Source organism: Camelina sativa, chromosome 1 (genome assembly GCF_000633955.1).
Source record: "Camelina sativa cultivar DH55 chromosome 1, Cs, whole genome shotgun sequence".
In the NCBI taxonomy this organism is placed as follows: Eukaryota; Viridiplantae; Streptophyta; class Magnoliopsida; order Brassicales; family Brassicaceae; genus Camelina; species Camelina sativa.
In genome coordinates this window covers 9196479-9214312 of record NC_025685.1, presented here as the reverse complement: position 1 = coordinate 9214312, position 17834 = coordinate 9196479, and the positions used below count along the sequence as shown (strand labels likewise).

At 36.3% G+C, this 17834-nt stretch overlaps 3 protein-coding genes and 1 pseudogene across 4 annotated transcripts; 3 read left to right on the top strand and 1 right to left on the bottom strand.

The window, feature by feature from the left end:
• On the bottom strand, nt 7-3182 carry LOC104784812 (E3 ubiquitin ligase BIG BROTHER-related-like). The gene is made up of 7 exons (XM_010509902.2): nt 2650-3182; nt 2142-2463; nt 2016-2053; nt 1238-1279; nt 907-1028; nt 709-817; nt 7-157 (listed from the first exon to the last, which is right to left on the bottom strand). Exons 1-7 carry the CDS (start codon nt 2974-2976, stop codon nt 104-106), a joined length of 1014 nt encoding a protein of 337 aa, XP_010508204.1. The 5' UTR covers nt 2977-3182; the 3' UTR covers nt 7-103.
• Nucleotides 3778-6488, top strand: LOC104784798. Of its 2 annotated transcripts, none has more exons than XM_010509892.2 (6): nt 3778-4096; nt 4393-4671; nt 5110-5244; nt 5535-5591; nt 5859-5990; nt 6129-6488. In XM_010509892.2, the coding sequence occupies exons 2-6, from the start codon at nt 4396-4398 to the stop codon at nt 6192-6194; spliced, it is 666 nt and encodes a 221-aa protein (XP_010508194.1). In that variant the 5' UTR covers nt 3778-4096; nt 4393-4395; the 3' UTR covers nt 6195-6488. The 2 variants fall into 2 exon arrangements, with proteins under 2 accessions (XP_010508194.1, XP_010508184.1); XM_010509882.2 differs by having other exon boundaries at nt 5856-5990.
• Nucleotides 7416-11742, top strand: LOC104784790. The gene is made up of 12 exons (XM_010509870.2): nt 7416-8225; nt 8404-8520; nt 8615-8807; nt 9066-9232; nt 9355-9529; nt 9930-9991; nt 10355-10436; nt 10539-10596; nt 10728-10834; nt 11020-11103; nt 11200-11270; nt 11380-11742. The coding sequence occupies exons 1-12, from the start codon at nt 7795-7797 to the stop codon at nt 11504-11506; spliced, it is 1674 nt and encodes a 557-aa protein (XP_010508172.1). The 5' UTR covers nt 7416-7794; the 3' UTR covers nt 11507-11742.
• Nucleotides 14815-15904, top strand: LOC104705755 (annotated as a pseudogene).

Genomic DNA, 17834 nt, shown 5'->3' with positions numbered 1-17834 from the left:
TTTTTTTTTTTTTTTTTTTTAATAAGTGTACAAACAGACAGCTAAGGTTTTGATGTTCTTAGCTTATGATTCCATTTTTCTGAATCTTTCTTCTCTGCTTTCATCAGCTTTGTCCAGAGGTGGAAGTTGAAACTTCTGCGCTGCATACAGGGCAAACCTGCAGACGAATGTGTCAGTTTCAGTTTGTTAATGGAGTTCTGAAAGCTCCTTCCTACCAGAATGTTGACAAAAGAATCATCCAATTTCTAAAACTGCTGGTTTGTAAGCTAACAAATTCTTCTTTCTAGTAGTGATGCAAACTGAGAACAAGTTTTCGAAGATGATTCAACATACTCTAGATAGTCTTCCTAGGGAATTAACAAGTTCAAATATCTGATTATTAACAACAAAACCCCTCAGTTTCGATGATGCTGATGAACACAATCCGCAAACGCATAAATGCAAGCCATAAATCCAACAAGCATGAGATAGTCTGTACTGACCACTACGTTCCCTATCATGAACAGAATATTCTTGGAAAATCATGTGTTGTGCCGGTTTTTCTAACGTGAAGACATATATCCATAACAAAAAGGGCATATGTCGAGTGAAAAGAACAGACACAAAACAGACTCCCTGATTGAGTTTATCAGGGTTCCTCATAGCTGACTACCATAACTTTATACTTTTAACTTCTATATACAAGGTTATTTTTCATAATAGACATACCTTGTTTATCTTCAACCAGTTGTTTATGCACTCCGAGTGGTAAGAATGTTTGCAAGGGAGCAGTATCAGGTCATCATCATCCTCATAGTCTAAACGACATATAACACATCTGCATCAAGTATCGGAAAAATTAGTTATTTAGGTACATGCGCTATATTGCCAATGGTTTAGTTAATTGGTTACAAAAAAAGGCCTTACGACTCATTGGTTCCGTTCTGATTGTCCCCATCTTTATATCTTTTTGAAGGCAAAGATGCAATTGTATCAGCAGACAATCCTCTACTTTCGGTTCCCACAATGTCGCCAAGTGCAAGCAACTCCTGCAAACATTAGAGAGTAAATTTATAAGCCAACAGATGTGTTGAGTATCTGAATTATGCATATTGAAAACTTAAATGCATGAGGGATCTTAAAACTAGATTCTAACAAGTTTAACAATAGTATTCACATTAAACTTCAAACCCCTTAACAAAATTATGAGAGAGACCGAGAATCCAAAACGCAAAGAATACCACAAATGCTTTCATACCTCATATGAAAGCTCATCAGGATCCATCTCATCCCAGGCATCCTGCAAAAATTTATGATACAGAACGTGAGTGGAAGCAGACTCAAGTACATCAATGGAGCCTTAGTTTCTGTGATTCTAATTTTTAGTTGTTTTTCCCCACAAAATGGACTAGCGTCTATGAAAGTTCAGTGTACCGCGAGGTCCATGCTTCAAGGTGTGAGCATGGCCATTTCCAATATCAGTGAACAGTAAACGCTAGCAGATTACAGTTGATTCAGTTACTCTCTGGTGAATGCAATTTAACCTTCAAACATACAGTTGCGCAAAATTCTAGTAGCATAAACAAGAAATAGTTAGGGATGACCTACTACCAAATATCAAACAATTTCAATTGAGTAAGACTACATAAAATTGTCCATGGCACAATTCCAGTGACTGGCTCAACTAAAAACAACAATTACCCCATACATAAGGAGGATTATCTAACTGGGCCTCCGGACTAAAAAGGTAACAACATGGACTTAACTGTCACGAAAAGCAAAACGAACTGATGCCATCACAGAAAGATAGTACAGATAGATGGAACCATGTACGATGTATAACTAAAGAATGGCGGGTTCAATGTCATGACTTTGTCATTTGGCCACTATATGACTAAACAAAAAAAGAGGTGGACAGTAGTTTTTTCACATACTGGGGGCAAAAAGGTTCATATCCCATATTCTTGAGCAGAAAAACTGAAAAAAAAAAAACAGCACAAGAAAAAAAAGGATTTGATGTTGTGTAAGGAGCCTACCTGAGAAGTATGACTTTCATCCTCTAGAACTTCAACCCCTGCAACCAACAAATGTTAGCATAATCCCAAATTCATGTTAGAGCACCCATCAAAAAGAACTTGGGTGATAGCTATAACTAAACTTACGATTTGCTAAACCAGATAAGGCAGACAATCTAGCTGCCATATCCCTTTCTTCAGCATCTTGAAGAGCTCTAGCATAAGCCTCATCATCAGAATAAGCAACTTCTTCAATGTCAGAGTTGCCGTCATCTTCTTGATCATTTTCATTGGCGTGAACATCCGGCGCATCTTCCTGAGGATCGTTATCTGTCTCATATTCGTCTTCATCGTCATCCTCATTCTCGGGGTCATCAAACTCATCCTCATCGTATACATAGCTTCCAGTTTCCCAGCTCCCATAGTCACTGATTTCACTATTCATAGTCAACATCATATACGCCCGCTCCTGAAACTCGAACAACAGTATTCAATAAAACTCCCAAATCTACAGAAACCCTTCGGGAAAAAAAATCTAAATTCCAAATGCTAAGTGAACAATTCGGCGTATCTAGAAGAATAAGCACCACCAATAAAGCCCTAACAGCATCGAATAACCTAAAAATGATGGGGGAAGAAAGAAAGAAAGAGCCACCTGTTCTTGGAGTGTGCGAGCAAGAGCAAGATCCGCATCAATTTGGTTTAGATTAATGAACGGAACTCTAGCGGAAGAAGATCGGGGAGGTAGCTCAGCCACCAAATTCGATCCGTTCTCTTCCACCGTCACCGCCACCGCCACTGCCGTCTCTCCGTCCCCTTGCTCTCCTCTCTCGCTATTACCACCACTTCCGGCGTCTGAGACAACACCGGTCTGGCGATTCTCAATCGGTAACCGTACCTCAGTCTCGTTAATCTTGGTGGCTTGCTCGGCGGTGACGACGACGTTGTTGCTGGCGTGGCCGTTGTCGTTCTCCATGGGCATGATTGGAAACCTAGCTAGGGTTCTTCGAATCTCAGAATTCGGGAGATTGATTCGATGAGGATATATGGGTATCGAAAGGGAATTATTCAGGAATCTGAGAAAACGATGACACACGCCCGAGAAAGGGTAATGGTTCTTCTCTTCTCTTTTAGCTGAGATTTCAAATTTTGAAATTTTTTTTGCAATCTTCTTCGAAATCACACCCTTTTGTTTTTTGTTTCTTTCTAAACTCACCGACTACTATATATTTATTATCATTTACACCTCCACCTTTTTAATGTTCGTCAATGTCACTAGGTAGAATGTTTAATCCAAAAACCATGAATGAATATATATATATATATATATATCTAACCCCTACACTAATCTACATTACTGAAAACATCCAGATAATTTTGTCTTGTAAACAAATGAGCGAAATAGATTCGATTATCAATAAAAAATTAAAAAGGTTAAAATTTCGATTTGGACTCGAAAATAGTTTCGGTTATTCAATAAATTACTGCAAACGTTTTGATAAAAAAGAAATAAAACAAAGAAAATATAGATGTAAACATTTCAGGTAAAATATGTTTGTGAGGCATTATTAAGACAATGGGACGAGCAAAGACCAAAGTGATTAAAATGTGTCAATGTGTGTGGAAGGGCCGAAACGCCACAAGTTTTTCGCTGAAACGTGCAAGTAAACAAAACCTTGTTGCTTGATAAAAATATTTATTTTATTTTGAAGGTTAATTCATGAGATTTTTTTTTATTAATTAATATACCAAGTTTATTCACTTTGTCCTTTTTAGGTTATCTTTGTATTATTATTGTGATATTTTTTGGTCTTCTTACTAGTCATGTATTTTAATTTTAAACGATTTTGCACATAATATTAATATAATTTTCCAATTTTTAGCAATCTTATGACATACATATAGCGAGAAGTGAAAAAAAAAAAAAATTGACATATAGCGAGAAAATGAAAACTATACGCTACCGTTTCAGAGTTTCAGTTTTGTTTCCTCCTCCACCGCTCATTCACTGATCATTTTTTGTTTTGTTTCTCTTCTTCGTCCTCCGTCTCCTAATCCCCTACTCCGCAACACCGCCGTGCTCTTCCTCAGCTCGTCCGGCGGTAAGATTACGTTCTCCCTCAACTTCTTGGTAAATTCTTTAAATTTTAAGTTCATTAGTTTCTCTCCATCCCGATAGTTGCTGCTTAAGTGAGATTGATTATGATGGAGCGAGGCTCAAATTTAACCAACTATTACGTTATTATTCTGTGAATCCTCCTTATCAGGAACTATGTTGCTTTGGATTCTGTAGCACTCTGTTCTCACTGTTGGTTTGAGAATCAGATGCATTTCTCTATTAGATTCTTTTAATTGCAGAAAGAAATTTATGGTTTGAGAAATTTCACTGTTTTTACAGGATATGATGAACATTGTCTCAAGTCATCATCACTGTCAACCATCGATTATACACGAACCATGCTGTGTAGGAACAATATCTAAGCTTTCTTGTTCGAGATCTTGCGGTCCTTGTTTCTCTGGAAGATTTGCTTTCTCTCATAGCCTCTGCTTGAAGAGTACTTGTGGGAAAACTGCTAGGAGAAGGTTTTCAAGAATTTGCAGTATTGTGGATGATGGGATGAATCCGGATAATTCGAATGACGAGGAAAAGGAATCACTTGATGATAAAATTAAAAGGGTATGTAGTAGAAAACTATAAGCATTGTTACTCCCGGCCACTTTTTTGCTGTTCTCTATGGTGCCAGTCATGACTTGACATTAAACGTGAACTGATGCGACTGAGATACATTGTTTCTGTGTGCTTCATACAGTAGAATTCTGTTAGATAGTCATTTGGGGTTTTAGTAATGCTTTTTGTAAATGAAAGCCTCAAGCTTTCTCGTTCGTGAGATTACTAAGAAATGTAATAGAATGTTGATCAACCTGTCGGTCTTCTCGGCTGGCCCTAACTTCTGCTTGAACCTGGAAAAACTGCGTAGTTAATTTGATTTCTTGAATTCCTTTGATGTCATGATATCTTCTCATCTTTGTCATGGCTTAGTGACAGAACGTAGAAAGTAAGCATGCCTTTGTTTAAATTTATTGATTGCTTTCTTTCTTTCTTTTTTGTCTTTAGCAAGCAGATGATATGAATCGGGCAAAACTTGAAAGGATGGTTGGATCGGATGATTCTGCATTTAACGGTTTAGATCTTGCGACCCTCATTAGACAAAAGTATGGAAGATCTTATGATGTTCAACTCATCAAGAAGGTATGCCTTTCTCTATGCAAGAGTGTTTATGATTCTGTATCGGATGCTAACGCCATAGCTTAAGACATCTGGATTTATCTGCAAATTTTATTTTAAGGCGAAGAAAAAAGTTAAGACCTTCGATGCTCTTCTTTTAATTGCAAGAGACAGAGCCAGCTTTTGAGAATAAACTGTCCATGTTCCGTTTTATATACAGTTTCTTGCTGTGACATTTATTTTATTGATGTGGAATTGTTTGCCGATTAGAAGCTAAGAACTTAAATCATAATTCTTAGATGTGATTAATGTAGGAGTTCATGGGGAGGAATCTTCTTGCAATGAATGTCATGTGGAAGTACAGAGAACAGGTAAGAGAATCATTTGCTATGTTTTGATCATAAAAGAAGCTAAAAGTTATGATAGTTCAACTGATTTCACTATAGTAGTTTAGTATAAGATAGTTATGATCTATGTTTTCAATATAATACGGACTTTGGTTAGAGAATGTTTGCCCCATAAAAAGTAATGTGTATATCCATATTTTGTTGGTATAGTTCTTACCTTTGAAAACCAATACTTATAAGCTAATTCACTCTTCTGTCTTTCTTTCTTTCTTCTTCCTCAATGGGTAGAAGTCTTTTCCTCTAACCGAAGAAGAATATATACTGAGACTTGACGATGTAGCCAACATGTTGAAATGCTGGGGAGCAGTCTCACATATCCGTAACAGCCTAGCAAAGTCGAAGGAGCGACCTCGGATAGGAAAGGTGAGATCAAGTCAAAACAGTAACCTTAAGATACAGACATATATACTAGTTAGATCACCTTGGTTGATAAGAGACCACTTTGATACTTGAAAACCTTAGTTTTAAAATTGACATGAGTGGTTCCTCCTCCTCACGCAGGCTGTCAGTATTTTCATAGACATGGACTCGACAGGGGGACGAGCAAACGAATGGATTTACAAGTAAAAAAGCTGACCGGTTTACAGGGGGCTAAACCAAAGAAAGCAAAAGGTTTTGTCTCTATGGTTACCTTCGTCAATTCATTTTGAAGGCTCTTAGGTGATGGTGATTTGCAGAAACAGAGGTTTTTGCTTTATTTGATGTCCAAAATCATATATGATATATATATATATACATGTGTGTATAATAGTTAGACACAAATCTTTACATGAACTCTCTCTTTGTAAAACATATTGAAATGAATCATCTTTGTGAATCTTCCAGTGATTTGTAAAAGCAGCCACATGCTCAATAGCCTCATTTAGTTTTGGCACTTGTGTATCTTTTGCAATTCGGTATTAATTTGAATTAATAAGTTGAGTTCCAGTTTCAGCTGGGCATATCATACTTCTCTACGTTTTTTTCTTTATTAAGTTGGAGACTACAAACCAACATTATGTTGGAACATCGTGATACTTTTTTATACAACACATTATGATTAATGCTTATCTTCATCATCATTATCATCACACTCATCCACCTTCCCGTCCTACATCATCATTTAATTTGAGGTTAGTTTTTTTTCTTCCTAATAAAAATGAGAAAAAGAATCATAACATCATTATCATATTGAATGATGTTGTCACATCACGATACACATCATGACTCACATCATCAACGTATGCTTCTTAACTTCATCATCAAAAAATTCAAAAGCATCCTCTCATCTCATCACCACAACCACTAACAAGTAAAACATCTTCATCATCTCTTTACCATCCCCATACATCCTCATCATCCTCATCATCATCATCATCACCCACACCTATTTCTTTTTTTTAAAATCAATATGTAGGCCATTAACTCTTGATTGTATATTTACATTGTCCATACATAAATGCTACTAAACTTAAAAAATATTTGGACATTTTGATCAATAAAATCATATTCAAGAAATTGGAAATTCTTTTCAAAACATTAAATCATGTGTAGTAAGTAGTGACAATTCTCCTGTCTATATCGCATGCTTTTTTTTTTGAACTGTCGTTGAGTCATGTGAAGTAATAATTTTTTTTAAAATGATAACTTTAATTAAATAATTTTAATTCATGATTCTACTATTTTATAATATTCATTATTCTGTCAGTTCATTATAAAAAATTCATTCATCTACACTTCAATGAAAAGCCAAAAAAAAAAAAAAAAAAAAAATAATTTCAAATTCGAAANTCGAAAATGTTAGTTTGACCAAAAAGGTAAAATAACAAGAGAAGCCTTTCGCTTTTTATTACCTTGTCAAACTCAAAAACCAGAGAGAGAGAGAGAGTCTACTCATCTTCACAACCACAATTCCCCGGCGAATCCAACGTTCCCGGCGAAAATCCTACGGCAAGATAGCCAACGACGGCGTTTCACGGTTGCAATTTTAAACCAAGATACTCATCTTTCAACCCAATTCGGACCAGTAACGACGATTCCGTACAGTAAAAATCACAATTCGTCTCTGTAACAACGATCTCCACGACTTCAACGAGACACCTCACTCTTCCAATTCCGTTATCTCGGCGCCGGAGCTGACTCGGAATCGAGAAAAAACCCTAGAGACGTATGGTTGATTGGAGTGGCGATGCACCGGCAGGGCTCGTCTCCGATTACGCCTTCAAGCTTTAACGCCGCCGTTTCAATTGCTTCTGATGTTCCTACTGGTTTAACCAAGTCTCCTTTGTCTCACGCGATCCCAGTTTCGCCGATTTCTGCTGCTTACCCTTCCGGTGATCCTATGCTGATGTCGTCGTCGTCGTCTGGGAGTGCTCTCGCTAGGGTTCGATTATCTGATATTTTGGCTTATGAAGGAGCTCCTTCTCCTGCGTATGCGAAAGCCGTGGAGGCTTTGTCTGTGTCTTTGATGAGGTATAATGCTTCTGTGATCGAACTAGGGAGTGAAGACACAGCACTGATGCGATGTGGCCTTGAAGCTGCTCGTTTGTATTTTAGAACTAGAAGCCTTAATGTTTCTGGTAAAGGCAATCGTGGCCTCTCTATGTATAGAGCTGGAAGGTTAGCTCTTTTGTAACTTTTAGAAAGAATTGGTCTTGCTTTTGTATTGAACAATTGGTTTGGTTGTAGTACTCTTCATTGCTCATGCTTGAGATGCTGGAAATTTAGAAAGTCTGACATGTAGTGTTATCTGTTGATTTGTATGATGTGTAGTGACTGATTTTGGTCTTGTCAATAGGTCTGTTGAGGATTTAGATTCTTCGCCACCATGCATGGCTGAGATTTTCCGGTGCTTGGGTAAAGTAGCACGAGCTGCTTTATCTGCAATAGCAAGGCATCTACGTCTAAGAAGCGAGTAGGATGGTTATGATGGTTATTCTCTGGTTTTACTACTACTTGTTTTGCTTCTCTACTTTGATTAACTCACAGAATGAGCTTATCTCTTTCAGTGTTTTTAACCATATGCTCGACGACTTTCCACTGGCTCCGAACGAGGTTTCCTCCTCGGTTCTACTGGCTTCCTATGCTTATGCCTCAGTCCAAAATGGAAAACATGCTTCTGGAGGTGGGAGCCTATCTACTTATATTGAAGTTGAAAAGGGTTTGTTAACACTCTTCTGCTCAGATGGCTCTGGCATTCAGGTCACCTCTATGAACTTTCATTGTGTAGAAGGCTTACATATGTACTTTTATTCTAGCGAGGAACTTGATGGGAAACGTGTCATTTTTTATCCTTTGAGCGACAAAACAGTTGTGGAAGAATACTGTCATATTAGTTATTAGACATGATCAGCCATAATCCTGAGTTTCCATTTTGCTTGATTCGTTACACTGTTCCGTTTATATAAAGTACATTTGGCTTCTATTTTTTGTTCCTTCTGAAATTTCTTCTATCCTTAGGTATGTGACCCAAATGGTCGTTGGTACACAGCAGATAATGGAGGTGGGGTGAGTGATCTCTTACTGATTACTGGCAAAGCGCTTAGTCATGCTACTGCAGGTCTCCGTCCAGCTGCCTCTTACAGAACTACTACCGACCATTTGTCTGGTACTGACACTCGTGGAAGGTATGTTTTTAGACGAAATAAGCTTTTCCTAAACAACTTTATGACAGCTTTTCCTTAACAAACCTTATGATATGAATGCATGCTTACATATTTGATTAAAGTTTTAAACTTTCCACTTGCAGGGCATCACTAGCTTTTAGGCTTATGCCGAAAAGTAATGCTATATTAGATTGTTCCCCAATAGAAGCAGCCGGCCATGTAATTCCTCAAAGCTATGTGCCAGTATCTGTTAGTCAGTTTATGGATAACCTCTTGGCCGAGAATGACACTCCAGTTAATCCGCCTGTGAAAAGCAGTGTAAGCTCACTCTTTATTACAGTAGTAAAACTAGCTGGCTAGATTGTAGAAGAAGTTCATTTAATCGTATAAAACTTTGATTTCTGTGAAGTTCTATGCCAACAGTACCCAAATCTGTCTTTTTCCTGGACATTTTGAGCAGAAAAACGATTTTAAAATGTCATTTTTTCCGTCATATTCTTTTAGATCATGCACTTTTGTAGTTTAGATATCTCAGTCAGATTCTAATTAGTGGATGTGCAACTTATATCACTTTTTTCGAGGATCTCACATCATTTGGATCTGTTTTATGATCGGCACTACCTCATACTATAATGATAGAAGTTTCTCTGTTTGATGTTAACTGCTCAGAGCACAAGGTCTTATGTCAAGAGATCTTCTTCTGAATTGTTGATGTCAGGTTCCGCGGGATGATGTTTGCAAAGAGCCTTCCTTAAGAAGTGTTCTATCAGATCCAATTTCGTGAGTACCATTTTTCTCTTATTATTGTTACTTTGAATAAATTGCTAATCTATGTTAATCTGATCACGTAAAAAGGACCCTAGCTAAGTTTTCTTGAGTGCTGGCAACTGACAAGCCCTTTTTCCAAACTTATTCTCAAGTATTTTTCTATTCTATTTTAGGAAGTAGTCTAAAACTAATCATGCGTGCCAGATTGTAGACATACACTGAAGACATGATTTGGTTATCTTTTGTTCCTCGCTCCATGAGCTGTATAAAATGTTCAATTATTTTCCACCTTTTTGTTCCGTTGATGTAATTTTGTGAAGGTAGTACAGTGAAAACAACGTTCTAACTTGTCTATTGCAAACTGTTTGATGTTAGTGGTGCTTTTCTTGAAGATGCAATGGTGGTCTCTTGTGGACATTCATTTGGTGGCCTTATGCTTCGAAGAGTCCTTGAAATGGTTGGTACTAGTTTCCTTTGATTGTATAAATATGCTAGTCTCATGTGATAGTTCTTTCTATATACCAAGAATATTTAGTAACCACAGTTATCTTATGCACAGTCTAGATGTACGCTCTGCAATGCAGAAATCGAGCCGGGGTCTCTGGTTCCTAACCATGGTATTTCATATAAAGTTCATTCTCTTAGTATATGTGTTCCTCAATATATAAATTGATCGACGATAGTCTTTTGGGGTTTCACGTCAATAAACAGTCCTAACCGTATTCCTTTTCTAATGTCAAACACATAGCACTTAGAGCTGCCGCTTCAGCTATAAAGCAACAGGATGATAAAAGACTTTTCCACAACGCAGCCATGAGGAGGCGTAGAAAAGATATGAGTGATCAAATGGATGTGGTGAGATGATATGACACTGCTCTATTTAACTATTTGCTTTTGTGGTTTCCTATTACATAGTTACTATCTTCAAACTTATCAGCATGCATCATCATCTGTTTTCTGGTTAGCTTAAGCTTATGTTGTTGATGAACCTCTGATAAAAGTTACTACGTGAGTACGTGATGCCAAATTTCTTCTTGCAGGAAAATGGAGATCCAGCTACGGATGATGGAATGCATCGAGTGGTGCATTATCCATTTTCGGTAAATGAAAAAGTGCTCATTAAGGTAGGCCATTATTTTCTATCTAGGATTCTGATGCATAAATTTCTTCCATCATATAATTTGGTTCTTGCGTGTTATGGAACGCATTTTCAATTGCAGGGCAACCGGAGAACCCCGGAAAAGTTTGTTGGAAAAGAAGCAATCGTGACATCTCAATGTCTCAATGGCTGGTAACTATTACTCTATGATCTATAAGATCTGAAACAAAACTATGCTTGATAGGTGAAGCTCGAGTTATTACTCTCAAACTAATCCATTTAATTTGTTTTACAATAAAAGGTATCTATTAAAGATTGTCGAAAGCGGAGACAATGTGCGGCTGCAATACCGATCCCTAAAAAAGATGGTGAACGATGACAGAGCAGGAGGCCTACAGGTACAACCGGTTGAGAGCAATAGCTTGTAGTATGTATTCATATTCAACCCTTTTCTTTTCTTCTTATTCTGCATTTCTAGAGAGAAAAGACAAGATAATGTGGTTTGGGGTTTGAGATTCTGCATAAATTTAAATGGTTTGGTTAGGACAAAAAGGTAGTGAAAGACTATTGGAAAGTGGAAACTATATGAGCCTCCCAAGTATTAGAGGTTATGTACAGAACAAATATTAGAAAAGAAAAAACAACTGTGTTACTCTTGTTGGTATGCGTTTGCTACAGAGCAAATTTGCTTTCCGATACAGGATTTCCCATTTTACCAAGTAACAAAAAGTTTCCGTTTTTTATATGTCAATCTGTATTCAATCAAGTTGATACATCTTAACTCTTTCGTTACGACGGTAGTTATTGGTTTGGGACAACGCTAGGCTCGTGGTTTGGAACCAGTATATGGGAATAACCATGTAGATCAACCTAGAAATTGTCAGACTAGTAAGTGTGGTCTTGGATACGACAAGAACTGTAACCGCATGTCTTGAAGATTTTCGATGTGTATGACTCTTATGTAATAAACCGAATTGTTGAGTTCAAAACGGGTAACGTCATTAGAGAAAATGGAAGTCAATCTTAGAGTTAATTAATTATGTTGAGAATTTCCGTATGGTCGCCCACTTGTGTGCAGTTAATTATGTTAGAGAGTTAATTTAGAGCAAAAAGGTATCAACGAGATTCCTTTTACGTTTCTTGTATTACTCCTTTTCATTCTTTTATACTGTTTTCTTCTCTTTTGTCATGCAATGATTGGAGTTTTGTTAACCAAAAGCTAAGGATCGAACCCATTGTTCCAAAACATAAGTTTTTAGCCTCTAGCATCAAACTAACATTTACGTGGATTCATTGATATAACTAGATAAAGCAAGCTTTCAGGCAAGTTCAACGGTAAATTGACTAGCTAGATGAGTAACCATGACTATGACTTGTGATTTAAAATAGATCAGTTGGTAATCTTGAGGTTATTTAAAACCTTGTATGAAGGGGTTTTGGGATATGTTTATGGTTTAAAATACAAAGGTTATAGTTAACTATAAGATAGTGAGCTTAATTAGGTCCATAAGTTTCTTGAGTCGAAGACCCGAACAATCGAACATGTTAAATATTAGTTATATCTCCAATATCAAGGTCTCGAATCTTGGCTGTAAATGGTTATCCTTTTTATGAATGGAATGAAAATAGTTTGATGAAAAAAAAAATGAATATTAGTTTATGAAGAAATTTTTCATTTTCATAATTTTGAATATTTCTAATTAATAATAAGATATTTTGTTATAATCTACACTTTTATAGAATTTTCTTAATTTATAATTTCGAGGAATATTCACAAACATAACAGCTTTTGACACAACTAGCTAGTGTTCTCTTATTTCATTTTAAGTAGACAAGACGGTTTAACAGATTAACTTTAGTCTTTAGACTCATTTCATCATCTTCCCCACTTGTATTACATTTCTTCTTTCTCCCATTGAAATAAAAATTTCTCAAAATAAAACAACATCCTCAGACTTTTTGACTAGAGAAAAAGGAGTAAAAGCTAGCTAATCACCGTAGGAACTACATTGGGACTCTTTCTTGTGTTGGAAAAGAGAAACTCGCGGTGTTATATCAGAGCTGGGATACACGTGAGGTGTCGTGGGGCAAGTTTTTTAAAGTTGATATGAAACCACTCATTAGGTTTGGTTTTCAACGTGAAGATGAAGCTGGCAGTTTCTTCATTGACGAAGAGAAGAAACTTGCCGTGGTTTTCAACTTAGACGGGAAATCTGGTAAAAGGACCAAGAAGAAACGCTGTTACCACACAGCTTATGTCGTTGGAGAGAAGGGATACTTGAGAAAAGTGGCTCTTGAAGAAGCTGTGGAGGTGGACGGGTATCGTAGCCCGCTTATGTGCTGTGACTCTTATGTTCCGAGTTTATACAATGCTAAGCACCAACCAAAATGCTGGACGCAAAACGACGCAAGATAAGAAGAGGAAGAGGAAGAACATAAGGTGAAAGAGAGTACTACTACTCAACAATAATAATACAATCTTCTTCTTTCTTTTTTTTCTTTTTCTTGCATCTCCTTTTTAATCGTGTTTGTTTTTGTTATTTATTTTTGCAATGTCCTTAACAAAGACTAGTCGAGAATTATTTCGTTTCCGTTTGGTTCAAACAGTTTTTGATAATCAGAAACTTAGTTCTTAATTTGCTCTTTATCGTATACTTTCTTACCGGCATAACTAACAGATTTTGATACAACTGATGTTCGATCTGATTCCATTTGTTTAAGGAAAAGATATATATATATATATATATATATATATGGTTTGGTTGAAGATCTAAGTATCTAACATTAGACAACATCAACTTAATAACTATCATATATACAAAGTGATTAGTAGATGCAATCATGCAAACTAACTTAAGACTCATTTCATGCAGGCACGAGTTTAATAAAAGTCCTTCTCCACTTGCATTAATTTCTCCCTTTTCCCAATTAAGTTGTGTACCTTTATGTCGATGCGCCAAAATAACAAGACAAAAAAGTAAAATTCTGTTCTACTGCAAAAAAAAAAAAAAAAACACAAAGCTTTTTCCCTCTGCTCTTTTTCCTCTGCTTTTCATCATCAGAACCTCCCGATCATCTCCATATCTAATGTGTCAGAAGAAGAGAAAGCCTATGTTTAGGAATAGGAATATAGGATGAACTCGATCGATATGCATTTGTGTGACCCCTTTTTTCTCCCTCCTGCTTCAACACAATGTTTGGATGATTCCTCCAGTCTCTTACAATGTTCACATACTGTTCTCCGCTGATAGCCACCACAAAATGCCCTTAAGGTTTCGGCAGGGACTTCAAGCAGTTTCACTGACCGACTCCTTGCTGACTGTTACAGCGGGGTTTGCCTCCTATTTAGTGCTAAAACTATCATCAATGAACACTGAAAATAAGCTCATAGTAATATTCTTAGGTGTATCAATAACGGTAATAAGGCAAGCTTCGACAATCAAAACGGGCAAGTAATTAAGTGTGGACTTCAAGCGCGTTTTGATATCTGGAAGTTTTCAAGGTTTTTTATAAGCTTTTGTTGATGTGGTTGTTGAGTTGTGGAAAGTTTAAAATCCAAATACGGCAGTTTCCATTAGACTAATTCAATGAAACTACTATATTTTGAAAGGCACTTTGTGGGCAATTAAGACTTGTTTTTAGGTTACGAGAAAAAGCATATACATACAATAAATCGTAAAAAAAAGTGGGCAAGCTTGAAAGTTGTAAACCCTAATTTTCTACTTACTTGAAAACAATGACTATGTTGTCGGATCTTACGCAGGATTTGGTAGAGGAGATATTGTCTAAGGTCCCGATAACTTCTCTTGGAGCAGTGAGATCCACTTGCAAAGGATGGAACGCTTTATCCAAAAATCGGATTCTGTGTAAAGGAGAATCAAAGAATCAGTTTCTAGGATTCATGATGAAGAAGTATAAGCTTTGTTCAATGAAGTTCGATCTCCATGGAATCCTCTACGAAGAAGATAGTGATGAAGAATTCGTTAACCCATCAATAAAGGAGATAGGTAATTTTCTTAATCATGTCAAGATATCTCAAATCTATCACTGCGACGGTTTATATTGTTATGTGTCACCATGGATAACTCAAGGCTCGTGATTTGGAACCCGTATCTGGGACAAACCAAGTGGATCCATCTCAAAACAAGAACAAGATCCACGTATGCCCTAGGATATGAGAAGAACAAGAACCACAAGATATTGAAGTTTTTCAATAATAGCCAGGGCTACTACGAAATATACGATGTTAAGTCTAGTTCATGGAGGACTTATACTGTCGTTCCCAAATGGGATATTGATTGTGATAAGTTGGGCAAATCGGTACATGGAAATACGTACTTTTGGACTAGAGAAAGAATAGTAGCTGAAGGGTATGCATCTGATGACCCTTATTTCTTAATCTGTTTTGATTTTACAGCAAAAATATTTGGAAAAAATTTCATTCTCTGCGGTTAGGTTCGAGGATTTTTTCATGTGTTAAAGAAGAGAAACTAGCAGCTTTATATCAACAATGTCATACATCTATGGTTGAGGTTTGGATTACCACTAAGATAGTGCCCGATGATGTGTCATGGACCCTCTTCTTAAAAGTTGACATTAAGCCACTGGTTGGTCTTGATTTTCATTTTTATGAAAATAGCTGTTTCTTCATTGACGTTGAGAAGAAACTGGCCGTGGTTTTTGATTTAGCTGAATCTGACATCTACAAAACGAGCAATTCTTACATCATTGGAGATAAGGGATACTTGAAAAAAGTGACTCATGGAAAATGTAAAGCATTCCATGCCCCACTTATATGTGCTCTAGCTGTTATGCTCCAAGTTTAGTGCAAATTGATGACCCAATTGCAAGACGTGAGAGGAACAGGAAGTGGAAGAGCAACATAAAAGAGTGGAAGAGAATGAAAAAGAACTAAACACAACAACGTCTAGTCGCTACCGGTCAAAAGGAAACAAAAAACTTAATTATTTTAGGATGATAGCTTCATTATCTTTTCATTCGATTTTTTTTTTTATTGTCTTTTCTTTTGCATTGTTCTTTGAACAAGACTAGACGATTATTACATTGTCACTTTTTTGACTAAACAGACAGTTTTAGCTGGTTAGAAACTTTATTAAGAGATTTTGAGACAAATTATGGTGTTTCTGATTTCATTTATTAAACAAAAAAAAGTATCATAAACATGATTGAAGATCAAGCATATCTATGATACAAAGTGATGTAGAAGATGCAAATTAACTCTAGACCTCTTTCATTAAAATTCAGGCATGAATAAAAGTTCTTCTCCACCAATTAAAATCAAATCCTTCATTATACCAATTAAAACAAATTTTCGAAACAACACAACATCCTCTGACTTTTTGTGTTTAGTAACTTTGTGTAGGTGCACGCGGGTCAAAAGAATAAGAAAAGGCAGTAAAAAAGTCATTCCTACTACAAAAACAAAACGTCAAAGTAATATCAACATAAGCTAAGCAAAGGCCATGATCTGTTCTTATATGAACCAATGTCGATCCTTCTTCTTCTTCCAATTTCAAACAGCAGATGATATTTAGGCGGCAGAAACATAAATATCTTTATCTTTCCCATCTTCCCTCTGCTCAGAAACAATCAAACGTCACCCTTGATGAGCCGGATCTCATCAAGCATGTAGCTAAAGGAAAAATGACAAACAATTTAGGAGTTCGATCAGTACTATAAAAGTTGTATGAGCGCATCTTTTCGTTTGATTTTTTTTGTCTTTTCTTTTGCATTGTTCTTTGAACAAGACTAGACAATCAGATGGTTAGAAACTTTATTAGGAGAATTTGAAACAAATTGTGTTCCCTGATTCCATTTAGCAAAAAAAAAAAAAATATCCACCAATTAAAAAAAAGTATTCCATAGATAAGATTGAAGATCAAGCATATCTATGAGACAAAGTGATGTAGAAGATGCAAATTAACTTTAGACTTCTTTCATTTTATTCAGGCATGAATAAAAAAGGTCTTCTCCACCAATTAAAATCAAATTCTTCATTAATTATACCAATTAGAACAAATTTCGGAACAATACCCTCTCGCTTTTTTTGTGTTTGTACGTTTTGGTAACATTGTGTAGGTGCGGGTCAAAAGAATAAAAAAATCAGTAAAAAAGTCACTCCTACTACTAAAACAAAACGTCAAATTCATATCAACATAAGCTAAGCAAATGCCATGATCTGTTCTTAATTATATGCAGCAAGCAATGTCGATCCTTCTTCATCTTCCAATTTCAAATAGCAGATGATACTTAGGCGGCATAAACATAAACATCTTTATCTTTCCCATCTTCTCACTGCTCAGAAACAATCAGATATGCCACCCTTGATGAGTGGGATCTCATCAAGCATCAAGCATGTAGCTAAAGGAAAAATGATAAACAATTTAGGAGTTTGATTAATTAATACTATGAAAGTTGTATGAGCACACACCTTTGTAAGACGAGAAGGAGAAAAAGTAATACAAAAACATCTTAAAGTTCTTCTCATTTGTTCATTATTTTTCACCTTCTTGTTCTTCTCCTTTTATCTGTTATTACTCAGTACTCACATGAGGGATCGGAGCTCAATGGAAAGAGCAATCGAGCTTTTGTGTTACCCAAAAGCTTACGGATCGCAACTATATACCTGTTTTTGGAAAACACAAGTTGAATAGTAGAGATCTTGAAGTGTTAAGATGTTTTGTACAGAGAACAATTTAGATCGAAAGAATGAATGCTTTCTGTAACTGAAGACTA